The following is a 12451-nucleotide window of genomic DNA, read 5'->3' as shown; positions in this document are numbered from 1 at the left end:
TACGCGTAATGAATAATGTATAGTACCTATATACGGTTTTTCTTAATATACTTTTTTAAAACTCAATCTATTAAAAAAAACCATTTTTTACACTTTTCCCCCCTATCAATTAGGTATTGACATTGACTCAAGTAAATAACTATAAATTGTATGTTTAAGTTTGTTCAATACTTTAGTAAAAACATATATAGCCACACAGACATTGAATTAATTGAATTTTCGATTTCATAAAGATAATAACTATTCATAAATATAATTTTAAATTAATTGACTTTCGATAATGACATTTTATAGGTAAGTACTTTTATTATCCTATCAGTCATCACCAAGCATATAATGTTATAATTAAATATGACAACTAAACGTAAAAAATTAAATTCTACAATATTACTACATTGTTCACACGTTGTACTAAATGTGTAAATACCTAATACTATTTTCATTGGATCGACGAATTCATTTTTTTAATTTAAAAAATAAGAACTTTTCACACGTGTAAAATATGCAAAATATAATTTTAAATTTAAACATTAAATGTATTATGAAAGACGCTTAACTATATGTATTTTTCGATTTTCGACTGTTGATTAAAATTATGCTATAACTACTTAAAAGTCCCTAAGACTATATAATAATGAATAATCTATGTAATGTTTATCCATCATACTTAAGAGTTTATATACAGGATATCCCGTGAGGATTTTCTCATTTCAATATCTCCTGAAATATTGAAAATATCATAATTTTGTTTTTTTTTTTTTTTGTGAGACATAAGGACAAGGACTAAAAGAAATAATTGTTTCTTTGATTATTTTAAAATAAATCGAGGATAGCCATTTTGTAATTTATTTTTCTGAATATTTTGAAGTTTCAACATTTTATTTTCATTAACTTCGTGATTTTTGATATTTTTTCTAGTTTTGAGAAAAATTATGAATTATTTTAATGCCATACAAATGACATTGTTATCTAACATTTGGCCCACGAGCTTGTGACCGTATAAACTAAAAATATATTAAAAATTACAATGCTAATGAAAATAAAATGTTATAACATCAACAGAAAAATAAACTCTAAAAATATCTCAGCTATCTTAGATTTGAAAACAATTAAAAATGTATTTTTTAATTTCTTTACCAAAACATTAAATTAAAATATGAAATACTTAATTAAAAAAAAAAACATAATTATGACATTTCCATTATTTCAGGAGATATCGCAATGAGTAAATCCGCACAGGACACCCAATATATGTACATTATAACTCGTGTGTGTTATTTTTATTCCTTTATGCTTAATAAGCAATTGTTTTTTTTTTACTCTCTACAAATTTATATATATAAGTGTATACTATAATGTTGGTTCGTCTGTTTTTATTTTACTCACTATAATCGTGAAACGTTTTTTTCTTTGTAGACATTTGTATTTTATTTTTACGTGTAACGACGCGAAGCTTGCGGATTTAATTATTTTTGTGTTTAGTCTGTTTAAATTCATCCTTGAAGCGTTAAAACTAGCATGTGCATAAACGTATATAATTGTGTTCAAAAGGTATGGATATTATTGTAACGTGGTACAAAAGTAATTTCATCTGTTATACTGCAGCTATAACAGGTAGGTTATGTACAGTATAGTAGCACAAGGTAATATTTTTGTAGACATACTGTGGTATAAAAATGCACATATCGTATTATACATAGACATCTACCGCTTTTCAACTTACGAGATCGTTAAAAGGATATACATACTACATACGTATTTCTTAAGTTTAATATATACGGATATAAAATATATTATTATATTGTTTTACGCTTTTATTACGGAAATCGATATAAAAAATATGCTACATAAATTGTTAATTCCCAATCACACTTTATTTTATCATAATTTGCTTATATTAATGTATCGAGGTATCGCATTTAGGGGGTAATGGTACAACAACCATCAATGATCTATGCATAGATTATTTTATGTTATCCATGCATTCATGTCAAATTTTAATATATATAGCCGCCTTAATATTCCTAAATATTATGGATAACTATTAACTATTATAGGTATATACAGCTAACCTGTGTTGTATAATAATCGTATTTTCTGAAAGTAAATTACTTTTATTATACATAACTATAACTAAACATGTAATATTATTGTTATAATCATTATTTGAAAAAAAAATGTAATATAATAGAATTAATTAGATTGCCTATTATTATATTTTTATTAAATATATATTTATATTATAATGTATATATTGATTAGTAAAAATTATAGTGTATATATATATACGTTTATATTCAGTCGTTAATGCGCATTATACAAATTAAGCTTGGAGTTAGGTGTATTTAAACCATATAAAAGCTTAATTTTTAATTCGAACTGATCCAATGCGCAATAATTAATGTTATACAATTGGTTAGATCGAATTAATGTATTGGCTATTATATATAAACACGGTAATAATTGAAGGGTTATGAGATTATAAATAAAATTATAATAGTCAGTATTCCTAAAATGTTCAGTATTGCAGTTTTAAAGTTTCAAAACTCAAAACATTTAAAAATCAAGTACGAAATAATTCAAAAAAAATTATTGTACCTAGTTATACAATTTATTTTAGATACAATAAATACAAAAAATATTAAACTTACATTTTAAATTCTATGAGAGAAAAAATAATTGGAAAAAAAATTATTTTGACTATTATTGTTTTTCCCCATAGCTCTTCAATTTTTAGTTCTTTCTGCTGTTACACTGTGGCATCCTGTATCCAAATGTACTTATAAATTCAATTATATCATTTATATACGTGTAAATAATACAATATCAATATTTAAACTGGATTGTATATGCATGTGACTACAGTAATCAGTACAATTACAATATGAAACAGGTCGTGTACCAATGTGTAATTAAATTTGAAACGTAGTATATTCCGTGATCACATGTAAGGAATTTCTACGTTATAATTTAAAAATTATAAGAAATGCTTAGCGTGTAACCATACAATAACTGGTAAATAAATAAATAACAAAACTGACATAATAATAAGAATTTAAGATTTTAAGATTATTTATTTCATATTATTATAAGATGAGCTATCTGCTAGCTACAGAAATTGTGTATATACACTAGACGTGCAAAATAAATTTTTATATAAAATAATTTGTTCTTTTACCTACATTTGTATTATAGTTCATTGTCAGTATTATAGTAATACATTCTGTATGTCTTTTTTATAAATATAAACATACGTTAATACATATTTTGCACTTGTCAAAATTACTTTTATGTTTTAGTTTAAATAAATACATAAAATATCTGGTGACTATATTTAAAATTGTGGATCTTGTCATGTTATTTTACTTTATACAAATATGTCACATTTTGCATTGGTTTATACGTGTGCAGTTTATTATTATAATTTATAGATGAAAAATATTTTATAACATCATTTCAAACAAAGCATCAGACGTACTTTATTTATAGCAATTTTTTGGGACATCCCTAAAATAAAATATAAAAGTGCAAAAATGTAAGATACTTAGTGTGCCGCCCGAACGTGTCGTGTTACGACGACTTAAGTACTAACAACACGGTGTTTTTGCGAATAAAATCCGATACTTTTCTCTGTAGTCGATCGTCAACACTATATGACCATTTTTAACAATGTGTATGTTATGTAGGTACTACCACTGTCGAGCAAACTCCCTCCATGGACATTTATACAATCTCCTTGACAAAACTATTCAACTGTGTAACTATAAATATAATGGCCTATATCAGAGAGGGGCTTTTACCTTTTTTTTAGGTGGGTCAAAGTTGTTTGCGGAAGAGTATAGAGATGAAAAAGAGAAAAAGAATCATTTTATTATTTTATTTCATCATTATTTTACGAATGAAACAAAATAATTTTATTAATTTCTTCAAAATAACTTTCGATATATTTATTGTAACTTGAAGTTTAATATCAAAACATCTGTCAGATTGGCTGTCTGGTTAAAAAAAGCTTGATCGTAAGTTGAAGACTATAATTGCCAATTGGCGTATTTAGGCTGTATTTCAATATTTTGTAAGTACACGCATATATTCTATAATATATATGTATGTGTGTGTATGTGTTGTGGCGGCGTCGTATGAAACGATCATTGGCCTTATGATGTAGACAGAAAATGCTCCGTTCAACTCTATATCATATAATATTTCATATAGGTCTACGACTGAAAATTGCACATTGCTATAGATCAAATTTAATTTATCGTTTATTTATGTGTAAGAAAATTCAATCGATACAAAACGCTTTCTTAAATAATGCACTAATGTGCATTCGCGTACATTCATTTTAAATAATCACATCTTATAATAAAAAGTCGACCCACGCAATTTCGTATTATTTGCGTATGCTATTAAGAATAATTGTATTATTCGCTGTGTCACTACTGCGTGGCGTTTTCCTAAAAAATAAGTAGCTATCCCAAATGACAGGAAATTAAATGTTCAGCCTTTTCCGGGACGTCACACCGACCTAGATTTGTTATATTTTTTCGTTCGTCTTCGTCCCTTACATAATATTATAATTTAATAACAGCACGTACCCAGATTGTGTTACTAGACACGATTTAAGACATTTTACTGTGACTTAATTTACTCTAATATATATATATCGTGTAAGATTTTGATGGCTGAATTCAAATTAAATCGTAATTTTGAATTTATTATTATTTTAAATTACCCATATAAAGGGACAATAATTTAACAATGTTTGATTTTAAATTTCTTAAATCAATTATTTTTGCATAAAATTATTATTATTATAAAAGATATCGACGCGGTGAATTTAAAGTGAACGTGATTATGAAATTTTAAAACGTGATTTTACTTCGTAAATATGTATATTTTTACATTAAATTATTTTTTTTTTTTTTAAACTCGTAAAATAAAGATCAAATTTTTGCAAGAAAATACCATATTTTAAATTAATTGATTGCATAATTGTATACTTATATGTATTTTACGAAACGTATATTGACAATAGCTGATATCTACATTAATTAAATGGAATACTTATTGTTTGTTTTAGTAAAAATCTTGGTCAAGTTTTTAATACTATATATAAATTGAAAACATGAATTCATGTTTTAATTTATAAAAAATTATGTAAGTCATTATTAATGTATTGATTCATGTCAGTGTTTAATGATGCTTATGCATTAGAGGACTTGACGTTGACGTGTTTATATTTTACAAAATTAACGTTTGTTGAAATATTATGATTTTTTTTTTTTATTTATTTATACATTTATTTGTTAGGTTATTCGTAAAAATACAATTATTGTTATTGAATTTAAATTAACTATATAGCATCGTGTTTATTAATAATTATCAAACCATAGCTTACCGTAGCTTTTGTTCATAAAAATAGGCTCCATACTGTTATCGTCATAGCAAAAAAAAAAATGTTTTTAAAAAATATTTCCATATTGAATGCTATTATTTTTAATTTCCAGTATATCACATATAAATAATACATATTATATATTTTATTTGATGGTTGTATATAATTACCTATCAAAAAACCTTTTTATACACTACTAAAAAAAAATATTTTATTTTATTGTAGATGAGATATTTAGATAATCACAATTAAGTGCGTGTAAATGAATATTCAATATTCTTGATTTGTATTTTCTTTATCCTCGCAATTGGTTATGGAAATATTTTCCCCCTATTGTTTACAACGGAGAAAATTTATTTACCAATTAGTAGTCCACACAAGACACAGCATCAGTTCCGATTCAACCTCTTTATAATTTTTTTAGAAGAATGGCATTTGATAAACGTAATGCATCTTTCTATAAGAACCATAAAAATTAATTAGTTTATTAGATATTTGCTATTATTCATAATACTAATTAATAGTAAATTCGGAAATCTGTTACGAAAATAGACATGATATTAATTTTATATATAGAAGAAGTCGATTTGTATTTCGCTATTTTCGCTAAAAGATTGTATTTTTTTTAAATATTTTGTAGATTAATTTTAACAAAACACTTTAATAAATGATAATAATATATATAAAACAAAATCATACTAAAATAAATAAGGGAACATTTTAATTTTTATTTTAAAAAATGTGTCCATTAAATAAACGCTTGGATCTTATTATATTATATTATAATTCAACTCTTCCAGCCATATTATAATGGGCTATTAAATATTAAACTGTTTTAAAACAACAATAATATTGTATGCTAAAAAGATTTTTGTGTGAAATTTTCAGTCGTATACGCCTCGTTAACCTTTCATATGAAATTGCGACACCCTTGTAAGCTATAAAGTCAAGGCAATTTATTTTCATTTATTTTAACAACTAGGTTTTATCCGTGTTATGTTATGTTATATACAATATAAATATACATAAAACTTTCATGTAAAAATGTAACGCAATTTTAGCATGCCAATGCGGTTGCCCGACATTGTAATTATTTGGTGTTCGGATGGCGGTCTTTTATTTATAAAAATAAACCAATAGATTTAAAATGTTTTCTTTCTATGGTTATTGCAATAGTCCTTAGAAATCTCCATATTAAAAATGGACAAAGAAACTCTGTGCTATGTTTGATAGGATTAAATTTCCAAAAATTTACAAAAATGGCCAGAAGAAAAACTATTAAAATTAATGAATTTAATGTACCTATATTTTATACTGTAGAATTCATTAAAATGAATAACTCTAAGATAAACGTGTGCTTTTTTAAACGTAATTATTCAATTTTTATAATATATTTTTATTGTAGATGCAATATTATCGTCATTTTAAATAATTTTATTGATTACTTACTTGATTATTTGAAACATTAAATAAATAACTTCATTGAAACCAATAACTATTGAGACCACTCTAAAAAATCAAGTCAAATTGAGAAAAATGTATTCCTCATGTCATCGAGTTTTACTTTGGTTATCAGTAATTTAATTTAAATAATGGTGTGAATATTTAAAATGATTTTTAAAAATCTATTCCGAAAAATGTAAGTAACGACTAAGTATATAAATGTAGAGAATATACCTATGGCTATTTTTAGAAATTTACAATTTAATTTTAGTTTTTCCTGTGCAATATTCTTAGTACGACAAGAGTGGTTTGAATTTCAGAATTAATTTATAACCAAGGTATACATAGTTATACATTTATTTTATGATATATAATATACATTTTACTAGACTTATTACTTTTAGAATTATATCAAATATTAAAAAAATGCTTATCAAATAGTTTTTTTTTTAATATAGCATGTTAATTTTCAGGTTTATTGCATTAATGACAAATAGATATTCTTGGAATTAATCATAGTCTAGATATATTATACTTAAATAATTACATTTTCCCCCAAATAAATTTTATCAATTAGACTTTATTTAAATTAAGTATGAATCCAAATGTAATGTACATTGTATTTGTTTATTTTGTTTTTATTACTAATTATGTCATTAGATAATATATTTTATTATTTTAAATAACAATAGTAATAACATAAAACTAGTCAACTCTTTTGCTATAAACCTTACTAGCCTATATATATTAATATCAAATATAATATCTAGTTCGTATTATCCACACTATATTTCTATAGTATGAATTACAATATTAATTTTAAGGAATCTGAAGTTAAGTTATTTTTAATGGAAATTTAAATAATCAATATAAGTAAAAATTCTTAAAAATATCTCAAGTCTTTAATAATATAAAAATATGTAGTTCAATTAGATCACAATATATTTATGTTTGTTTCAGGATGGTAGATAATTTATTCTTTAATAGGTAATATTATATCTATGACTCATGAATAATTCAAAATATTAACTAGTGGAGTTGGTGATGTAATCAAATATTATAATAAAACAGTATATTATATAATAATTATACAATTTGTCCTATAAAAATCATAATTATTTAAATTATATTTGTCTGAGATTTAGAAATAGTACTCATAAAATACGTTACCACTAATCAGTTTTTAGTATAAGTAATTTTTGAATCTAGAAGCCTTCACATTCCCTGAATTACATAATAATATTTTGCGAATAATTTAATATCATACAAGCTTTGAGTATAAAATATTATACAATTTTAGTGAAAAAATGACGAAATAAAAACGCATTTTTTTAAAACACAATATTTATATATTTTTTGTATAATACAATTGACATTATATTATGTATATATATTACATACTTGTACATTTATGATGATTATAAAATATCATCATAAATTCGAAGATAAAATAGCAATAGTAGAAATAGTAATTATAAAATTTAACATTATCGCCATCGACATCAAAATGCAATAGCGAGATCATGGTAAAAGATTATAATAAAGTAAACGGACAGGAGAGCGGTACAAGGATAATATTAACAAAGCTATAGTTGGCGCTTGGAAACCACTATAGATATGTTGCGGATAATCATTATAGGTCGAGCATATATAGTACAAGAATAAGGATAAGCCGGGCCGGGGTGGACTACGTCTTCACTGTCCTATTGGTAAATTGGTTCAGGAGTACTGGGGAGAGTGGCGAGAAGTCTGAGCGATTCTTGGATCTCAGCTGGGATTGGTGGTGGTGTGGGCAAATGAGCTCCGTACGGCTGGTAACCGTTTTCATCAGCAACGTAGCCGGTTTGGATGGTCTGGCCGTCTGGGGCTACGTAAGCCACTGCTCCTTGGAATACTGCTACGGGTCCTTCAGGGCCTGGTTTCAAGTAGCTGACTTGTTCTTGTCTGATTCCGTTATCGGTTTGGAAACTGCAATAAGGACGCCGTAATGTAATATAAATGTGATTAAGAATAAACAAATGCTTTTTTTTTTTAATTATTAAAATAGAATTAAAATAATAATGAAAAAGTTAAAACGAAAAATTATCCTCTAGTATGATCCATCAGCTAATAGTTAAAAATATTTAAAGTGCATGACAAATTATATACGTAAATTCTACACAGATCTCCTAATATTTTATCTATCTATCATGCGCGTTATATCGTAATACATTATACATAAAGTCACCGAAGGTTTTAAGTTTAATTTAGATATGTTATGTTAATGCATTATAATATAATATTTTACTATTATAGACATTTTAGTTAAATATAAAAATTAAACCAATATAATTTTCGTTGTTAACCCCGGGACCTATAGGTACATCCTTAATGAGATCAATAAAAATGTTCAAAAACATGAGACTGGCGCGCTTAAAAAAATTGCCCGTGTGTACATGGTTTAAAAAAAATTAATTTTACATACTTGTTCTTGGAGGAACCATCAGGGTTGTTTCCTGATTCTTGGCTCAAGATAACGGCTCTGGATTCTGGATTTTGTCCTGCGGGGTAGGCGCTGACCGCAACGGCGGCTAACAGCAATGACGATACAACCAATGTAACCTGTGTAAAAGCACGAAACGTGAGTGATGGTTATCATCGGTATAGAAGAAATTTGATTTCTGTATCTTCGACACTTACCTGCATTTTGAAGAGTTTCTGTTCGTTTGTATATCTGTAGTACTCGCTGTTCAGTGTACAATGAGTTTGTGAGGATGATAGTGGATACGTGTCTTATTTATATACGCACGAGCGAGTGTGTTTGTATGAATCTTCATGCGACATAAGAGGCAAAGACGTAAAAAATACGGGGGATACCAGTTTTGTGTTTAGCATAATAACGGAGGCGGAATCGTCCAAACTGAAAGGTCGCAATCACATTATACTATTATTATTATTACAATTATTATGTCAGCGCGTTACGAAAGCGGTCCGACGACATTTGTTTTGGCAGAATGCGCGCGCTGAGGTTGCGGACAAACACGTTTTGTAAATCTTTGCCCTCGATGAAATCGAAACTAATCGTTAATCATCTTCGGTATTAAGTCTTTGCCTAGGATACGAACCGATATAACAATATAAATTGAAGTTTGTTTAAATAAACTATATTGTAGGCGCCAGTTAAAGTAACATTACATGGGTATAGCTGTATATGTCAACAAAAAATACGTTTGAAATTGTAAATATTGTGTAAATGCATTTTTTATGTCAGACAACTTCCAAAAACGTAATTTTTTTTTTAAAAAATCTCAGACTATTACAAGGATACGTAAAACCGGTGTTGAGTAATCATGATCTCCCTTCGCTGATCTCGTTGCAAGCAAGTTATTCCATTATAATATTTTTGTGTGCTATATGCAAGAAATGTACGATAAAATATCATCACATTTGAAAACAATCAAAACATTTGTATATAATGCATGTTAAATTATTATCGACCATTAAATTGTGTAATATTTTATATTTTTAATAATATTGTAATTATTTGTTCCTTCAGTTTCTTATACTTTATCATTTCTTAGGATTTGTGATGTACAACTATAATAGTTTAAACATAATATTATACCTTTAAAAAATGTAAAGTTAATTATTCATCAATGTTTTACGATTTATTATTAAATAGTGGCTGATAATATGTTAACTATTTTCGGAGACACAAACACCGTGATCATATATACGAATATAAGCCAATACGCAAATCAACAATTCCAGATAACAATACAATAATACACAACAATATATTTTTTATTTGTATGATGAAAGTTCTACCTAGGTACTAGTTGACAGTTGTATAGAAGTTATTTATAGTATATAATTCTTTTAGAGCATTAATTTAACCAAACAGTATCAATATTTTTGAAAGTTTATTTTTTTTTATATAATTTTAAATCATTACAAAACAAAACAGATATTTTTAAAAAAAATGATACTTTTTTCTATTCTTTATCATTACGTTTTTAATTTTTTGATTTTCGTTACAACATATCATGTTAAACAAATGTATAGTCATTCAAAAAATAAAGAAAATTAAACTAATACAATAGTATACAATTTTAAAAATATTGTTTAATTAAAATGTTAAAACTTTATGAGAAAATTAATTTCTTTAAAATAATTAGCTTGTATACATAGCTATTATTTGCATGTCATTCTAAATGCAGAGACATATTTAAAGATTTATCGCCCTATGGAGTGATCATTTTTACTAATTTTTGATATTAAATATGATTTAATTTTTTTTACGAGTAGAACTAAAAAATAACTCTTTGACGAACAATTTAATATAAGTTTATATTAAGTAGTAAGCAGTAAAGAAATATTCTTAAAAGGATATTGTGATAGCACTATTTGTTTCCTTTCCTGACCCATACGCGACATAGTAAATGTTTTGTTTAGCAGAATCAACTGCGTGTTATTAGCTTAAGTATTTTAAAAACTTTAAGTGAAGAACATTATCTGCTTTTGTAGGATCAACTATGTACGTTGTATTTTAATATTAAAGTGAGATATAAGCATTTTCAAATTGTAATAATTTATACAGTCATAAAATCGCATAAAAATTGAAATAACATAAAGATTCCGGTATATAACTACAAATACTAATCCTAGCTCAAAGTTTAATAACATTTCAATTTACTCTTATACTAAAACTAACATCACAAGTTTAGTTCGACTGAACTCAAATTTACTACCTTATGCGTAGATCAGAAAAAGAAAATAATCAGTGCGCTGACATAATATTTTTAAGGCAATTTTGATATAAATTCTTTAAGTTTATTATTTATTAGTTTGGAATACATAAATTTAATTTTTATAGGCAATATCAATATAAAATTACTAAAATTCATTAGAAAATGTGTAATTGGGATCTTCTTTATATTAATTTTATATCGAGATTTTTTGATTATTAAGATAGTAATCGATTATGAAATGAGTGATTTTGTTGATTTTCTAACGCTATATGCATGTTATTACTTTTCATGATAATTATTTTTGGACAGCCCATTCTATGATCTTTGTTTAAATTGTGTTGAGTTATAATGAATTTAATACAAATAATTGACTTATTATTAATATCATAAAACACGAATTCGTTTTGGCCATGTGGTTTATTGGACTGTTTGCTGTTACCCATAGAAAACAAGACGTGTTTATGGTGCTAACTTCATACAATAATAATATAAATTTAAAATATAGAGCTAACATATGCACCCTCCCCCCTTCCACATCAAAATATTTAACTAGCTTAACATGATATATTAGTGTATGTCGTGTATGATATTATTTAATTTTGATAAAAAATGTTATTATATTTTGAATTAGGTACAACAAAAGCACATAATATTTCGATTCACACAATTGTTTTCTTTTGTAACGTTCGATAAGGTTTAACAACCACCAAATGTGTTTCATTCCCTTTATACATAAAAAAAAAACAATTTAATATATAAATATATTTTTTATTTTCAGATATCCCACAGGACATCGATTTTAAAAATAGCGCTTCTCGGGTAAGTTTAAAAACCAGTATAACTTTATTTATGTAAAAAATGTATTCTATTTTTAGCAAATAAT

General features: G+C 25.7%; 2 protein-coding genes across 2 annotated transcripts in view; one reads left to right on the top strand and one right to left on the bottom strand.

Annotated features, from left to right (window-relative positions):
- The window catches only part of LOC132932070 (uncharacterized), a 90888-nt gene that overhangs the window by 54669 nt on the left and 23768 nt on the right, over nucleotides 1–12451 (top strand). Inside the window, exon 3 of the mRNA XM_060998268.1 lies at nucleotides 12347–12387. Within this exon, the coding sequence (XP_060854251.1) occupies nucleotides 12347–12387 (41 nt within the window). The remainder of the gene's footprint in view (nucleotides 1–12346; nucleotides 12388–12451) is intronic.
- LOC132917113 (endocuticle structural glycoprotein SgAbd-4-like) lies at nucleotides 7896–9675 on the bottom strand. The gene is made up of 3 exons (XM_060977683.1): nucleotides 9518–9675; nucleotides 9303–9439; nucleotides 7896–8806 (listed from the first exon to the last, which is right to left on the bottom strand). The coding sequence occupies exons 1-3, from the start codon at nucleotides 9521–9523 to the stop codon at nucleotides 8542–8544; spliced, it is 408 nt and encodes a 135-aa protein (XP_060833666.1). The 5' UTR covers nucleotides 9524–9675; the 3' UTR covers nucleotides 7896–8541.

Source organism: Rhopalosiphum padi, chromosome 1 (genome assembly GCF_020882245.1).
Source record: "Rhopalosiphum padi isolate XX-2018 chromosome 1, ASM2088224v1, whole genome shotgun sequence".
Taxonomy (NCBI): domain Eukaryota; kingdom Metazoa; phylum Arthropoda; class Insecta; order Hemiptera; family Aphididae; genus Rhopalosiphum; species Rhopalosiphum padi.
This window is presented reverse-complemented; position numbering and strand designations above follow the sequence as displayed.